Raw genomic sequence first — 17,429 nt, forward strand, 5'->3', positions numbered from 1 at the left:
CATAAAAGATCCAGTCACCTAATTAGTTTTTTCTTCATTTCAACACCTCAGCTTTTATTCCATACATTTCTGATGCTTTCATAATGTTCAGATCTTTTGGCAATAAACAACTTTACACAAACTCTCCTTTCAAGTGCATGGATCCTGGTAATTTTACTATAACAAGTGCAAAAGCTTAACACAAGACATGGATATACCAAGTCACAGTCTAAGTGAGTACCTTCCTTGCTGCTTGAGGCTCCTGGAGTGGACTCTTTACTGGTGCGTGGCAGTACCCCGCCAGAACTCAGGGGCACTGCCTCTGGGCTAGTCTCTGTCTTCTCCATGGCACCACCTTCAGCTTGAAGTTCACAGTGTTCGTCCTCACTTTCACTTCCTGCCACAGCCTGAGGTTGGTAAGACTTTGTAGGATAACAGAATCTCAGGTATGTTTTTTATTGCAATCATCCATTAAAATTCAATTTAAAAATCATTTACTCTGCACCTTATAGAGTACAGGAGAGAGAGAGAGAGAGAGAGAGAGATCATTTTCTGTGATCTGCTACCTTAGCAATTAAGTTTTCATCAAGTGTGGTAACAGTGAGCTGGACTGGTTCTCTGCGGCCTCGGTGCATGGACAGAAGAGTGTCAGTCACCAAGAAAGGCCACTCTGAGGGGCTTGCCTCACGGTCACGGCACTTTCCGCTGTGGGCCTTGGGAGCTGGTGGAAAAGAGATTTATATCAAGACAGAAAGACAGGTCTGACATGTGGACAAATGGTATAAATAAAAGTGTGGATTCCTTTAAGTCTAAAATGGAAGGGTTCCAATGGTACAAACATAAGATGAAAAGATAGCTGTACTGAAAGTATAAAAGGATTAGTGATTTCTCTTTTATCTGTAGCATATGAAAACTTTTTTGAGTTCACGTGTATATGTATTAAGGAAAATCATATCACTTTCCTCCAAGAGTCAACCGAGCATTATCAAATTCTTGTAATTACATAGCTACTCAATGATTTCAGATTGCATATACCTATTTCCATTATTTATCATTATTCTTGTCACAAACATTCATGTATCTTGGGAGGCTCATACCATGGTATAAGCCTCCCATGGTTCTCCATGATTCTATATAGGATCACTTGTATTAAATAACACATATATAATCCAAAATACTGAGCAAACAATATAATTATTTGAATATCTCTGCAGAGCAACATGATCTGGTTAGACTGCAGTTACTGATGATTAATATTTGATCCTATGTTTTGGATTCTATAACAATCTGAAAGGTGAATTTCCTGTTAAGGTCAATTTTTTTTAGTATGAAAATGAATCACATCAGTCTTGCCATTAGTAACACTGTTTGAAATGAAACCCAAATATCAGTCATGGCAGTTTCCCGCACAGTTAAACAATGATAGGCATGTAATTCAGCACTGCAGCATTTGCATGGTCGCCTACATGTTCTGTCAGGGCAGCAGCCTTACTTGATAAGTTCTTGGCAGATGTCCATTGCCTCTGGTAGTGTGGTCCAGGCAAGCCTCCACACTTCTGCCTCCCTTTTCCAGCCCCATTCAGCTGGACTTGGCATGTGTGGGCAGGGTTCTTCATAAGTGCCCCATATAAAATTTCCTTGATACATTACCCTCTTGTAATGTTCATGTGAGGCAACTGTGCTTGGGAGGATGTTGTCAGTTTGCCTTCCTTTCCTACAGAAGATGTCTTCCTTGCAGCATTTACACATAAGAACATAAGAACATAAGAAATAAGGGAAGCTGCAAGAAGCGACCAGGCTTACACGTGGCAGTCCCTGTATGAAACACTCCTACCTATTTCCATCTGTTATCCCCATCCATAAACTTGTCTAATCTTCTCTTAAAGCTAGATACACAGTCTTGGTCGCTTGTCTTGTCATAGAGCAGAAAAATGAATCTTTCCAATGTTTCCATCAAGGCGTCACTGAATTCTACAGGCATTGATGCCATCTACTTAAATGCTTGTGTAGCAAAATTATATCTATTCCATACATCCCATGCAGTCGTCTTCTTACCATGAAAGAATGATGTCATGTCACATCCTGTCATGGCATGGAATGCTGGGAGTGAGAGTGATTTTGAGGACCCAAGTACATGAACCAGGTCATGAATGAATATAAACTTCTGAAACTTACCACTTCCAAAGTGAACCCAGAATTCGCTGACTCTTAAATCTCAGTGTACCATTTTCTGCCACAGTGAAACTGCTAACACATCAATGTCAACAGTCCTGATCATAATATTTTCAAATTTGTCAGCTGCAATGTGAGTGCACAGTGTGATGTTGGACAATTAATACTGAGAATGAAAAGAACTGTACACATATTGGCTATCAGTTACAGAAATTTCTTTGTGTCCAGTATCCATTTTACTTATCTCCATCTGAAAGATGAATTAATTCCTGCTTCTTTTCACTGTTTAACAAAAAAGGTGTTCCAGCCTTTGGAAGTAGAGACATCAATAAAACCTTCATTCTTCTTCCTGTACCATGATGGAGTTTAACTGCATGTTTGACAGTGTCTTCATTGTAGGTATCCCATACATCAACCCTCTTAGCTTTCTCAAGTATGTTATAATAATACTTTGTGGACCTGATGATATACTGTGAGAATGTCTTGACCATGTGCAATAATGCTGGCCCATCTATGACCACAGCATTTATCTCTGAAACAGGCACTGATGGGGTTGCCAAACTCCTCCATGATGTCTACTAGTGAACTAACCTGCTTCTGGAATTTTTTTGCACTACTGGTGACTGTTCATGTCTTGAATCAGTGCTTGGAGTCCTCAGTTCTACAGAATTCTCAAGTTCCTCAAGTAAGAGGATGATCAATCCCAGGGCCAGCAATCATCCAGTGCATGAGGGCTGAGTGATTATCAGTAAGGCCTTTAATGCCTCCAACACCTTTGATCTGAGCATTATGTTGCTCATGGGCATGATCAATAGCATTGCAGAAAACTCTTTTGGACTTATATATTACAAAACATCCATTATTAAATTCGTCTTTAAGAGGATTTAACTTGCTCAGGTTAAAGAGGTCCCTCACATGCACACAGACCCATCTTGAGTAGTGATATTGATCCAAGGCAAAGAAGTAGAGAAACTGAACCACACAATCCCTTATTGACTGCACTATGAGCAAAATAGTTGTTTCATTTGAGGTCCATAAAGTGTTTGATATGTTTTCTTTGTAAGCATTGGTTTAAAAAATCAACCCAATTTTATGTATGTGCTTTGTCCCTCTCATCAGAGAAACTGTTTGTGCCTATGGTATTTTTTTTTTCCATATCATAGCGTACAACAACTGTGCCAAGTTTCATGCTTTTCACACAATGTGCACAATTGGTCTGCCATATGAAACTAAGTCCCTCTCCATTATAATAGGAAGTCAAATGTCCAGGCAGTGGCTGGTCAACCTCCACTTCCTCATCCTCAAAGGATACAGGCACCACTGATTGTTCAGCACAAGATTGATTTCAGGCAAACACCACGCAATCTTTAGAAGTGTACATCCAAGTTGTCTTGCTTATAGAAATGCACAACAAAATCCCAGTACTTAAATCTGCCACCATGAATATATGTAGTGACTGGCTGAAAGTAACTGACGTATTGGCCAAAAGTAAATGACTTTCTAATGTATTATTAAAAAGACAGCTCTTCTAGGCTGAATGAAAGAGATACAAGTGTCATTTCATATTGGAAACCAACATACTAACACATGCACACATGACTACTGCATGGCTGAGAGACTGATGCAGAGCTCACTGGACTTGGAAAAAATCCAAGAAACAGCACTTTCTTGGAAATACAAATACAAAGTACTTAGCATAGGTAGAGGAAACCCACACAGTAGGTACATATTAAACAAAGTAACTCTGATAGGTACAGGGTACAAGAAAGATTTAGGAGTTATAGTTAGTTCTGAACTGGCAAATAGGGAATTAGGATTTATTTTTAGGAGTGTTAAAAGTAGAAAACCCGAAGTAATATTAAAGTTATACTTGGCGTTGGTCAGACATCATCTAGACTACACTATGCAGTTCTGGTCCCCACATCACAGGAAAGATATAGGTCTATTAGAATCAGTACAGAGGAGAATGACGAAAAGGATACAGGGGATGAGGAGTATTCCTTACAAGGCGAGATTGAAGTTGTTAAATTTACATTCTTTAGAAAGATGTAGGTTAAGAGGGGACCTGATAGAAGTCTTAAAGTGGTATAAGGGTTATAACAAGGGGGATGTAAGCAAAATTCTTAAGATCAGCAACCAGGAAAGAACAAGAAATAATGGGTTCAAGCTTCAAAAATTTAGGTTTAGGAAAGAGTTAGGAAGAAATTGGTTCTCAAATAGAGTGGTAGATGAGTGGAACAGACTCAGTAATCATGTTGTTTGTGCTAGGACATTAGAGAGCCTTAAGAGAAGATTAGATGGATTTATGGATGGGAATGATAGGTGGAAATTGGTAGGTATATTTCATACAGGGACTGCCACGTGTAAGCCTGGTTGCTTCTTGCAGCTTCCCTTACTTCTTATGTTCTTACGTTCTTAAATATTACAGCCATATCAGACTCATCCCCAAAAAGATTTTTCATTTACGGCAAGGCCACAGTGTGTCCTACATAATATGTAAGTTTCGTCATTGCACATGACAGACTTATTATAAAGAATCACCAAAATATCATCTAGTAATAGAGAGAGAGAGAGAGAGAGAGAGAGAGAGAGAGAGAGAGAGAGAGAGAGAGAGAGAGAGAGAGAGAGAGAGAGAGAGATAGTAACTTTGAATAACATATCATTTCCATCCAAGAGTTCTAATGTCCAGTATGGCAGTTTCCTCGCTCAACCAACGTAGTAATACTACAACAGAAATGCATACCTGGCAACTCAAACCGACAGGCCTCGGGGCCCTGCCACCGCGGGACCTCAAATCCCCACGAGTGCCCAAACATCTTATTTTTGTCCAGAAATAAATGTTGAGTCTACAAATTACTAGGGTTATTAAAAAAAAAATACACACACACACACACAGAGAGAGAGAGAGAGAGAGAGAGAGAGAGAGAGAGAGAGAGAGAGAGAGAGAGAGAGAGAGAGAGAGAGAGAGAGAGAGAGAGAGAGAGAGAGAGAGAGAGAGAGAGAGAGATTCACACACGCAATATTCCTTACCTCGATATTCTATGTGACTCAGGGTCGGGCTGTCCTCGGCAGTCTCAAGTCTGATTACCACCAGACTGACGGACATATTTCATTCTTTGGACTGCGTGACTTTTACTCATAACACCCTCTGTGCAAAGGCCCTCAAGTGAGTATCCTCCCTCTTCCTCTCCTTCTTGTGACCTCTAAGGGCTTGGTATCCCTTATCAGCAGGTCCTCTTCATCTATTCTTGCTCCTACTGCCTGTTAATTCTTCCACTTATTTTCCCTATACTGTATTCCAATCCTACGACTCAACTTTGTACTCTGACTGTATTGTTTTGTTCCTCTGGATGGGAATCCTGCCAATGGGAGCCCTGCTTGCCATGTCTTGTATTTTCGACATAATTCTCATTGGTCCAAAAGGAAGCGAGAGATGAAGCCTTTGCAACGGAAGCTGTTCTTCATTTTTATTCTGCTCTAGTTATTCTCTAGTTTGATCCTTATACATAAAAGCTTCTCCTTTAATATTTTTTATTGCAAACTGTTATGGTTTGTAGGTAAACTTTCTTCTTTAGAATTCTTTTGTATATCTTTTCTTGCGTTTTTGAGATTTTCTGATTAGAATTATCATTAAAATCTTAACTATTATAGTAGTAGTGTAACAATAATTCTATCTCAAGTTATTGATACAAGGGATGTAGGTAGCACAAATGCATAACCCAACAGCTAAGCAGAGAAGGAAAATATTTTCAAACCCATCTGTAAGAGACATAACTTTGGCACCACCCAATAGTAAACAGAAACTGATTAAACCCTTATTTCTCATTGGTGGAATGAATTAAGCTGCACGCTAGTTAAACCGCATTATGGCCAAGAATATTATATCCCTTGATTCTGCAATTATCACGTGACTAATTCTAAAGGCCGCAGGAATTAACTGGTCGAGTTCTCAAGTGATTATCGGAATTAGGATAAAAAATATTTGTCCAGCTATCCCTGACATTACGAATATACCCTTTAGAACCCCGCAAATGCAACATTTTGGACCTATAAAAACGCTACTTTCGAAGGCCACAGAGACTCATTAGCCAATTTCTCAAGAGTGCTTATTAGAATTAGGATACATATTACATGTCCAACTACCAGTGGCATTACGTAAACTCCCTTGAGAATCCCACCAATTAGCACCAGAGCCAGTTACAAGCACTCGAAGTAAGAGGCCGAGAGTGCCTGAAAATCCGAAGTCGGTCTGTCAATGTAAACAAATAGAGACCGAGTCCTGTGATCGCGATTAGGACTGACGGCTTCTCAACTTCCTCCCTTCTGTCAAGCCGAGGCATTTCCAGGGGGTGACTCGAGGTGCAGCTGCTACCACGACTCAAAGGGCAACAGGTCAACAGGGCGTAGGCGGGACAGAGAGCAGCGGAAACTGACAGTCTACGGCAGGTTAGTAAGTACCGACGACCGTTGCCTCTGTCGTTCTTTACTTGTATGGCGCTTGGTAGGTTTTGTCTCGTTTTCTCGTTTTTCTTTCCTTTCCCTCTTCTGTTGGATAGATGTAATGATATGGTGTGATATAACTCTCTCTCTCTCTCTCTCTCTCTCTCTCTCTCTCTCTCTCTCTCTCTCTCTCTCTCTCTCTCTCTCTCTCTCTCTCTCTCTCTCTCTCTCTCTCTCTCTGATAATGTTTTTATATAATGCTTTGCCTACTTGCCCAAGTTTACACAACCGAGAAATCCTTTAGGTCAATATTTGCATTTACCTTTCTGATCAGAGAATAAGATTTCTGACTAAGGAAAAGGTCACACTGGAAGTTTGTACAAGATGTGTTAAATTAGCATGTCTTTTGATATAGGATGAAATGTGAAAATAGAAGAGTGTCGATGAGGATAAGGATCAGTAAGGTCGTCAGCAATAAAGACCGAGAAGTAATCAGCAAGATGATTAGCCATATAGGTACAATCACAAACCTAATTACCATTTACCAGTAATGGACCCACGGTCAGCATGTGTTGCTGCTCCTGATTAATGTCTTAACTTTATATATTTATGAATAATAATAAGATGAGACATATAAGTTTCTACTGCACTGTGTAAATAAACCCTTCTCTTGATTGTTAACTCTCTAGAAGTGACACACATCAAGAAAGATGAGTGGAGATGATGCTATAAAGACACCCATTGAGGATGTGGAGGGTGGATGGCTGCACCAGCTGGTCATTTATGCAGCAACGTAAGGTTTCACATATGTTTGTTTTTATTCAGATTGTGTGTAAGAACTAGAATAAGTACTGTTATATTAGAGGTTTCTGCTTTGAGGATAGGATAACTAGGTTGTATCTGACTGAAAAGAATTACCTGTTTATTTATTTTATAAAGCTTATATATGTTAAGATGCCCATGTCCTAGGCTTTAACAGGCATGATGAATTAGTGTACTTTTCTGGTGTATAAAAGTTTTAACAAATGTTTCACAGAAATCCTTGGGAGTTTTGTTGGTACCTGCTGCTTTGCTTGTCACCAATGTTCTTCATCTCTGCAATGCTTTCCTGGAAACTAGCTAAAGCACTAGAAGCTCAAGAAAAGGTAAGACTACATAGTAGATTATTTGTATCTTATCAAGCATTTACCTAAAAGTTTATGATTTTAATGACCATAAAAATTAATGGAATGAATTTTTTTTATGATAAAAAAAAAGACCAAATCTATAATAGTTATGACAAAAAGTACAATATACGAATTGCAGCAGTGAAGATGATAGTAGCCAAGTTTTATAATGAGGTGCTACAAACTGTATGGTTTTCAGTATCTGTCAGGAGCTAGCTAGCTATGTTTGTAAGCTTCAAAGATGAGCAAGCGTTCATTTAAGTCTCACAGCCAAGTACTGATGCTGGTAATGTTTTTTTCAGGAATTAGCAAAGAGGAGAAATGATTATAACACTCTCTTGCAACAAAGTTCACTGCACACACCACTAACAGGAGGGAGGACTCATCCAAACTTGCGAGAATCTAAAAAGACCATTTAAGAGATGGAAACTCCAGTCAGAGCTATATAATGTCAGGAGTAACTGTGATAATGCTTTGAGCACTGTGGAAGTGGATGGATTGGAGAAATGTGGAAACATGAATGAATAAGATGTTAATAGATAACAAAATCATCATGTAATTATTGCAATAAACATATCACTTTCATAAGATAATTGGATCTTATCTGCTGGAAAAAAGGAAAAAGGTAGATGATTTTTGGAAAACTTGATTATTAATATCAGCAAGGTTTTGTGTAACACTTAGGAATGTCAGTTTTATACTACTATTTGCTGTCTCATCTTTTTTATACTTTTAACGTCTTATTTCTGTGAGGGACTCATTTCAAGGGAATGACTTGTGATCCCCTGTGTATCCATCAAGATATGCATCACATATCACTCACTTGTTTCATCCTTGATTTATCTGGATCTTGTTTTTTTTTTTTTTTTTTTCATCTTCTCCATCCAACTTATGATTTTGTTTCTATTACTTTCACCATATTAATTGTGCACATGCAGTTTGGTATAATACAAACATACCACATGCATTCTTAGAATACATATTATCCCCATTCAGCATTACACTACATTTAGATTTTTTTTTTCTTTTTTTTGCACTATGTTCAAATCTCTTAGAGTGTAATATAATATTATATCCTATTTTGTCTACTTCTAAGTGTGGCATTCTTGTGCTTATTTATTTTATTACTTATTGTTTAATCTCTCTCTCTCTCTCTCTCTCTCTCTCTCTCTCTCTCTCTCTCTCTCTCTCTCTCTCTCTCTCTCTCTCTCTCTCTCTCTCTCTCTCTCTCTCTCTCTCTCTCTCTCTCTCTCTCTCTCTCTCTCTCTCTCCAAACACACACACACACACACACACACACACACACACACACACACACACACACACACACACACACACACACACACACACACACACATCAAAACAAAGTCTAAAAGTTGCACTACGCATGTTGTGCTCTTCTACCCTGACATTGCTTTCATGTTATAGGACAAGAGCCGTAAAGAGAAGAGGAAAGCCAACATGAACAAGGTGCGGGCCAAGAGTCACTGAGGCAAAGCTGGACTCAAGGCAAGGCTGTGTGCCCATTGGGATGGCGAGCAACACACAAAAGTTTTTTACACAGACCTGTTAGAAGAGTTAGTGGCAGTGGTAAAAAGATTAGGTAGTGGCCATGTTCATAAATTTATTGATATTTTTTACTTTGATTTTCATGAAGTATTAATTTGCAGATTTTTGTACTTTTGTTACTTTTACTGTTGGTTCTTGCTGTCCATTGTCATCTGTTTTACGTACACACATATTTGATGTTAGTACTTTAAAATAAGTTCAGGTAGTAATGGTTCTTTTATATTTTTATTAATGATTATTATTAACAGCACTGTATTGAAAAATGCCCTTAGGTTGTATTCTTCTTATACATTAGTACCTTCCTGAGTGTTTTTTTTTGGGGGGTGGGGGATATTACTTGCTTGCAACAGTGATCAGTTTTGAAATGTTGACCAATATCCAGAATTAATGAAGACCAAAAATGATATAATCATTCCTAAATTTTTCAATTTTGAAATGATGACATTGGCTGTTCTGTACAGGAAATGTATATGTATATATATATATATTAACTAAACTGGACATATATACATATTTTTAAAATCTTTAATAAGTACATGAGATAACAATGCGGGTGAAGTCTTACAAGGTAGAATCATGCAGTAATAACAAAAATAATCCAGTAACACTAGTCATCACCCCACTAGCAATATGCAGGTCTGTATTCTTAAATGTTTGGCATCTTACTTTGGCTATTTTCAGCTGGGTGTAATGGAAGTTATTACAGTTTAAAGGAATATTTTCATTATTCTTGTGATAGTTTAACAAGGACTCGACACCATCAGTGGAAAAAAAAAAAAACCCACAAGAAGTTAACTTATCTTCTCTGGATCCTTTGAAAATGTGTAGTCCCTGTGAGAACCCAAGACATTTCAGAACACGGGCCACAGAATAATGATGCAGTATACTTGATGCACTCAGCAACAAAATTATGTTTAGGATATTATCACAAGGGGGAAAAGAAGGTAACTGGGAAGATGTGATCTTATAATTGGTTAGGTGCTCAAATGAGTAGCGAGATATTTAGATAGGTTACCATTAAGATGCGAGGATCAGCTGAGCATTATACACTAGTGACTATTTGTGAAGAGAAAACTGCACAACTGAAACTGATGATGGCATGGAATAAAAACAAAGGATTCCCACATTATATTTGAGTTAGTTGTGGGGAGACTTAGAAGGAACAGAAGAGCATCAAGTGAGAAAGACTATGATGTGTCATGGGGAAATAACAATAGCTATGATTTCATGGTGGATATGTTAAAGCTGGGGTATGTAAAAACTATATTATTATCATAGTAAATACAATATGAGACTTTTCTGTTTCAAATTGCTGTTCATGTAAAGGATGGTGTGTACATATAAAAGTGAAAATATCCACATAATGTTGAATGTGAAAGACTGAGACATTAATATGGAAAGCAGGAAAAATATGCAACTGCTTTAATTCTGTAAAAGTATAAAAGATAAATCATTCAAGATGATAGATTGTTTAAAATTTTTACAGCAAGAAATGAAGTTCAAGTGGTTATTAAAAAAATTAACGTATTCATGCTGTAAACTGTGCATGGCACCCATTTTATCGTGGGGGAAAGATTTGTGATGGTATATATATGTTTGTAGACTTCTGAATTCAATATGTTTAAATGTATTTCATTGTGGTAGGCATGAATTGACAGGATTGAATGTTTGAGTATTGCAGAAAAAATCTTTCTTAGACCTTTTAATGTAGACTCTTAATAGGTACCCTACTTAATAGCTGCTTTTGGCATATCTTGCTGTCAGTTTCTTCTGCTGCTAGCTGATTGAAAGTCTTACCAATGTATAGTGCCCTTCTTTCTTTGTTGCATTGAAGACTGATGCTCTACCAAAAATGACAGACAAGTTTTCCATTCCATTTCAAGTGCTACTTTATATTTTTGTAATGTGTCATGTTGTACTATCCTGCATAACCACCATGCACACTGTAATCTGTGAATAAGTTTAGTGTATGTGTATTAGTTTGTTCATTAAGAAAGATATGGCATACTTGCTTATATTTCCCCAAAGGTTTTTTCATATATGTAGCTAAAAGAAATATAATTGTCCTTGCTTCATGAAGAATAGTTCTTAGTCAACTGAAGGATATGAAGTCTAAGTATGACAAAGTAACACAGGAATGACTTTACAAGAAACACAGTCCGCAAGACACAAGAGTATCTATACACTTTATAATCTGAATGATTACTCCTGGTAAATAATAGGTGTACTGTATAAGAATTTATGTAAAAAAGTATCAAAGCATTTACATACATTTCTTTCCAAACACAATGAGTTCATAAAATCTCAAGCAATTCAATACAAATAAGCATTAATATTTCATAACAAAAGACCACAGAATTACCTGTAGAATTTAAACTGTGTAATGTTTTATGCACATCCTGACATGTGATCAGAAAAGATACCTTGATAAACATCCTATGATCACTTTCTTATTTGCATATTTAAGGTTTTGTGTCATTGAAATGCCTTTTCAATATGATGCTTTTAAAAATATCACTTGAAAATGTCTAATATATGTATCCATACAGTAGGAGCTAGCATGAAATTGGAAAAAATATAATATTGTGTCAGCTAAAGATTAGTGTTATAAAATAAATAAGGTTAGATGTTACCTGTATTGAAGCTGGACTGTGATATAGTTAATCCTTTTAGTGCCCTATCAGGTATAAAATATGCAACAACAGAATCCATACAGTATTGATTTCAGCACAATGGAGTGTGTGACAGGTTTAGATTAGGGGAGAAATATTATTGTTTATTGAGTATGTGGAGCATAAAGAGAAGACAACCACTGTGAAGAATGTTTCACTTAAAATGACAGTTTGCAAACAATAAATGCAAAGTTAGGTAGAGTCATGGTCAATAGTTGACAGGGATGACCTATTGATGTAGAGAAGAGGACTCGTATATTTAAAACACAAGAAAAAGAAGAAAAGAAAGAAACAAAAAAGGATGGTGCTTAAATAACAAGAAGTAAAGTTTTACAGAACTACAGACATGGCATGGACTAAAAGATGAAATGATAAAAGCAAAATGTGTACCTCAATTAGGGGCAAGACCAGATAAGTATAAATATGGAAACAGGACCAGACAAACCTATTAAATCACTCCTTGTATGCTACAATTAGTAAGTATTGCACTCTTTTCCATTGTGTTTAGTGTTTTCCATCAAGCTTAAGCCATCTGAAATGTTGAGAATTTATTATCACTTTTTTTTTTTTAATAAACTGTCAGCAGATCAGATGACTTGGTTGAAGGAGGCCATAAAACTGGAAATAAGTGCAGAATGTTACAAGATTTTAAAAATGTTCTTATTTGTTTATTTTTTTTATCATGACTTTACTGTGAACAAACCGTGCACTCCAAAGAGGAAGACAAAAGCACTTCCCCAGAAACACTGCTTGGAAAGTTTGCAAAGTAGGTACATATTAGTAAATTAATATACATGTACTTTTAGAACCATTATCAGTGCATCTTTGCTCATAACTATCAAAACACATTGCTTGGAGGCTCATATTTCATGCAGTACTGGTTGATAATCATATGTGGCAGTAGATTAGTTTTATAAAGCACAGTTAAAACATTCATTCCATAATAAGGACCATATTCTGAAACATTTCTGCTCTGCACCTCCACTACATTCAAAAGGCTCTGGTTGAAGTCACACAAGTTTTTAAGGGTGTTTTTATAGATATAGTGACAGTTTAACAACATAACCACATAATTAACAGGAGAAACAGTCTTGAAAACCCAGTTAATCATCTCTGTGGCCTTTGGAAATAGTTATGGTGAGAGAGTAAAGTGTTTCTAAATAGGGACCCAAAAGAGGTGCACGTAGAGGTGAAACTCATGAAATACTGTTACAGGGAAGGTCCTTGGTGGGGTGTTTGGGTCCTATATGTGCATGTGTTGGATAACTGTTGATCATAATAATGTGGTGTGGTGATTAATATTCTTTTCCAGAACAAATTACTTATGTAGTATAGAATAAGCTTGAAAAAAAATATCAGTCATTATTTTCTGATATTCTGCTGAATGTCAATTTTTTGTGCATTTAATGAATATGTTTTCCCCAGTTGTACTACCAAAATGTACATTTGCGAGCATTTGGGTTTCAGTTCAGTTCTTATGCAAATCATATTACCTGCATTACCAAGTTTTGTACTCACTTTACCTTTGTGTATTTGTCTAATGATGTTATGATTTCATTACAACTTATGATTAAAGAAGTACAACATTGCCCTTCTTACAATAAAGATGAAAGGTAAACTATTGTCTTTTATAAACTTTTTACTGAGAGAGAGAGAGAGAGAGAGAGAGAGAGAGAGAGAGTGAGAGAGAGAGAGAGTTGATGTATTACATAGTTGTTCTACTGCTTTCCCCATGAGAAAGGTAAAGACTAGTAGGTGTGTGTGTGTGTGTGTGTGTGTGTGTGTGTGTAGCTTAAAGATGCCTGAGGGAAGAGGAACATCCAGATCTCTTTACAACATCAAGGACTGGACAGTGCGCCCTGCTGCGTGGCCTTGATGGCGGGTGAAGGCCTGCAGGGCAGGGCAGGGTGTCTGCTACTTCTCTGTCCTCAACTTTTCTCTTTTCTCTAACGGCTCGTGCAGAATCAATTTACTGAGCAAGGAAGGCCAGGAGACGAGGGCTGAGAGGCCAATACAATAAAAGTGGTGCTGGAGCGCTCATCCGTGACATGATAGGTAACGCGCATGACTCGGCATTATGATGAAGGAGAAAAAAAAATGCATCAAGACATCTGTGTTATGTTGTCGCTAAGTTGATGTTGATCTTTCAGTTATTCACTGAGTCTGTTTGATATAGTATGAATATATTATAATATATCCTATAGGGTAATCAGAGGATAATTATTATAATAATAATAATAATAATAATAATAATAATAATAATAATAATGATAATAATAATAATAATGATAATAATAATAATAATAAGAAGAAGAAGAAGAAGGAAAAAACAAGAAAAAAAGAAAGACTAGCACTTCCCTGTACTTAATATTACGCCCTTTAATTATGTCCACGTCCAACAGACCAATCGTGTCAGGCACAGGGAATGCCACACAAGAATTATTAACAATAAAACACATCCGCAAAATTGTCACTTTAAAAAATAAATAAATAAATGCAGAATTATTACTAAAATCACTTATAGCCACTGAAAAAAAATTACAAATACACAACAAAAACTCAGTCACTGACATCCACTTCATTTCTCAGTGACGTACTAAAACATTCCGTCACAAGGAAGATACACGGGCATAGCTTTTCCTGTACTTCCTGGAAGGGCGGGAGGAGTGCGTGGTGGTGCAGCCTTCCTTCCCTCTGGGCGGGGTCGCTGACGCGGAGGTCACCCCTGACTCACTTTTTTTTTTTTTTTGCTGGCTGATGTTGCCAGTAACTATGGAAATGTTGCTCTATGTGTGTTTGAGGGTGAGTAGGTGTAGGCGTGGGTGTACGTGTAGCGTAGGTGAACGTAAGTGTGGGTGTAACTCCGATCAACATCACGCAGGTATTAGAATAGTAGCGCACTATTGCCTTAGTTCATAACCCTCGCCCATAACCTCGGGAAAGTGAGCCAGCGAACATGCCACTCCAGTCAAAACCGTTACACTGACATAATTGTGTACTCCCTATGAATGACTGATGAACTAAACTATGAGTGCGATGTCCCTTCCTCTGTGAATAAAGCAAAGAATAATTTCTCTTGAGATAAATGTTTTAGTTGGATTCACAAATATCAACGTAGCTTCGGTCCGGTATGCTGGGATCCGCATTCCCAAAAGTTTCGGTATCTCATTTCAACCTACAGGCACGTCTAACAGGCTGTAATGGAAGTTATTGGGGATTTCAAGAGTTTTCGTGATTCTAGAGATAGTTTAGGAAGAATTCTCCATCAATAAAAAAAAAAAAAAAAGTGAGAACTCGACTAATCATCTGTGGCCTTTGGAGAGTCCTTATGAGGGCCTAAGGCGTTTCAACATACGGACCTGCTGGGATGTCAAAACACGTTACATCGTCCCCGAACAGTTCTCTTATTGAGCAATGTTTCTCCGAACTACAAGAGAGTGGACTCAGAGAGGTGATAAAGGGGTGGACCGGTGGTGTCGGTATACTACTACTGCTACTACTACTACAACAACTACTATCATTACAAGACTCCTTCCTCCCATTCTTCTGCATAGAGAGCGCACCCGAAGGAACCAAACATATAATCAAACCTTTAAAAAGACTTAATTAACACCAACTGCAACCCAGAAGACTTGTCTTCCTCCTCCTCCTCCTTCTCTTTCCCCATCGAGGACACAAACATAGGCATGAAGGCCCATTCCTCACGTGACACCCTTTGGCTGTGTGATCCTTTGCCCGTGATGCAGAACACTTCCTGCTGGCCTACACAGCTACACGTGTCCCTGCTTCGCCTCAGGTGTATGCATAAAGGTGTAGCCAACATACACGTACACCCTTGATCTTAAAACCCCTCTCTTTTCCTGCTTTCCTTCCTTTCCTTGACTTGTTAGCAAAGTCAAACAGGACTCGTATTTTGAAACGCTTTACTCTCTCACATGGACAATTTTCAAAGGTCAAAGGGATGATTAGGATGATTAGTCATTTTCTTATAGATCCTTTTTTACTGATGACGCAAAATATTTGTTAATCTATCACTAGAATTATAAGATCATCCCTAAAAAAAAAAAAAAAACTCATATAATACTGTCCGGGATAGGTATTATTATTATTATTATTATTATTATTATTATTATTATTATTATTATTATTATTGTGTTAGATTTTCCTCCTCCCTTTCCTGTTCCCTGTCTGGCTTGTCCGTGCTGAGGTTAGGCAAATGTGGATGTTTGGTATGTTTATTTAATATTTATATTTGGAGGATGTAGAAAGGGATATATGTACATGAAATTGTATATATTTTCCTCATTATCTATGTAGTATTTCTAGTACTCCGATTGGAACCTTTCTTTTAACTTGCACTACATGTAGAATCTGATTAAATTAAATCGATATAACACGCCGAAGTGGTTGAGAACGCGGGATCTGAGTGAGAATTCAGACATGCATCATATAATCATCACACGTGAAGAACATGGCATTCGTATTCATACAGTACATACATAAATGCACAAATACTCACATACACAGACACGTACCCACACAAAACATGCAATCCCCACCTCAACCAACCCATCCCTAAAAAAAATGATTGTGTAAAGGTCGTGCATATAATCCGACCTCCAGAGTGACTTGCCTTTCGAGTGATTACGTAACTTCCAATACAATGACGTCACGAACCATTCCTGCCAATCACGAAAGCAGGAGTGCAGCCTCGCCCTTGACGTCATTGCCCCTCTCGGCCAATCACATCCCGGGAGGGACTCGCTCTTTTGACGTCATTAACGCTGGTGGGGGAGAAATGATTCCTTTTTGACGTCACTGATCCTTGTGGCGAAGAGAGAGAGAGAGAGAGAGAGAGAGAGAGAGAGAGAGAGAGAGAGAGAGAGAGAGAGAGAGAGAGAGAGAGAGAGAGAGGATTTGACGAATCATTCTGTAATCATAAATCACTCTCGGATATTTATCTTAGTTTTACAGTCGCGTCTAAACATTACGCTGGCTATGTACTGGAAAATCTTCTCGTTTAATCAGTTTCTTTTCTTGCGAATGCTTGTAAAGAATATGAATCGTACTTTTTAGTTCTGTGTGTTATTGCGTACAGCTATGAAGGTGTTCATTTTAACATTTCTATAACTTAAGTAATCTAGATTTTAACTTTGGTAATGTCAAGTGCTTCTGCTTCAGGAGTTTGAGTTCGTAAGTGTACTAGTACAAATATGCCTAATAATTTCCTTTATATGTTTTTTTCTCTTTCTCTTCTTTTTCAATTCTGACTGCGATATAAATGAAACTGTATTTACGTTCATCATCATCATAATTTTTTAATATTAGTATCATTAAACACACACACACACACACACACACACACACAGAGAGAGAGAGAGAGAGAGAGAGAGAGAGAGAGAGAGAGAGAGAGAGAGAGAGAGAGAGAGAG

At 37.6% G+C, this 17,429-nt stretch overlaps 2 protein-coding genes across 7 annotated transcripts in view; one reads left to right on the forward strand and one right to left on the reverse strand.

Moving 5' to 3' along the window:
• Positions 1–17,429, reverse strand: part of LOC135099990 (BRCA1-associated protein-like) — a 54,693-nt gene that overhangs the window by 9,138 nt on the left and 28,126 nt on the right. Inside the window, exons 1-3 of one of the 5 annotated variants that reach the window (XM_064002794.1) lie at positions 5,182–5,479; positions 546–700; positions 221–386 (exon numbers count right to left, since the gene is read on the reverse strand). In XM_064002794.1, the coding sequence (XP_063858864.1) occupies positions 221–386; positions 546–700; positions 5,182–5,257 (397 nt within the window). In that variant the 5' untranslated portion in view covers positions 5,258–5,479. Of the gene's footprint in view, positions 1–220; positions 387–545; positions 701–1,471; positions 1,670–5,181; positions 5,480–17,429 lie in introns of those variants that run through there. The other 4 variants (XM_064002793.1, XM_064002791.1, XM_064002792.1 and 1 more) reach the window with 4 other exon arrangements.
• Positions 6,392–12,567, forward strand: LOC135099993 (small integral membrane protein 15-like). 2 transcript variants are annotated; one of them, XM_064002807.1, is made up of 4 exons: positions 6,392–6,601; positions 7,281–7,384; positions 7,628–7,736; positions 9,186–12,567. In XM_064002807.1, the coding sequence occupies exons 2-4, from the start codon at positions 7,302–7,304 to the stop codon at positions 9,246–9,248; spliced, it is 255 nt and encodes an 84-aa protein (XP_063858877.1). In that variant the 5' UTR covers positions 6,392–6,601; positions 7,281–7,301; the 3' UTR covers positions 9,249–12,567. The 2 variants fall into 2 exon arrangements, with proteins under 2 accessions (XP_063858877.1, XP_063858875.1); XM_064002805.1 differs by having other exon boundaries at positions 6,392–6,597.

Source organism: Scylla paramamosain, chromosome 4 (genome assembly GCF_035594125.1).
Source record: "Scylla paramamosain isolate STU-SP2022 chromosome 4, ASM3559412v1, whole genome shotgun sequence".
Classification (NCBI taxonomy): Eukaryota; Metazoa; Arthropoda; class Malacostraca; order Decapoda; family Portunidae; genus Scylla; species Scylla paramamosain.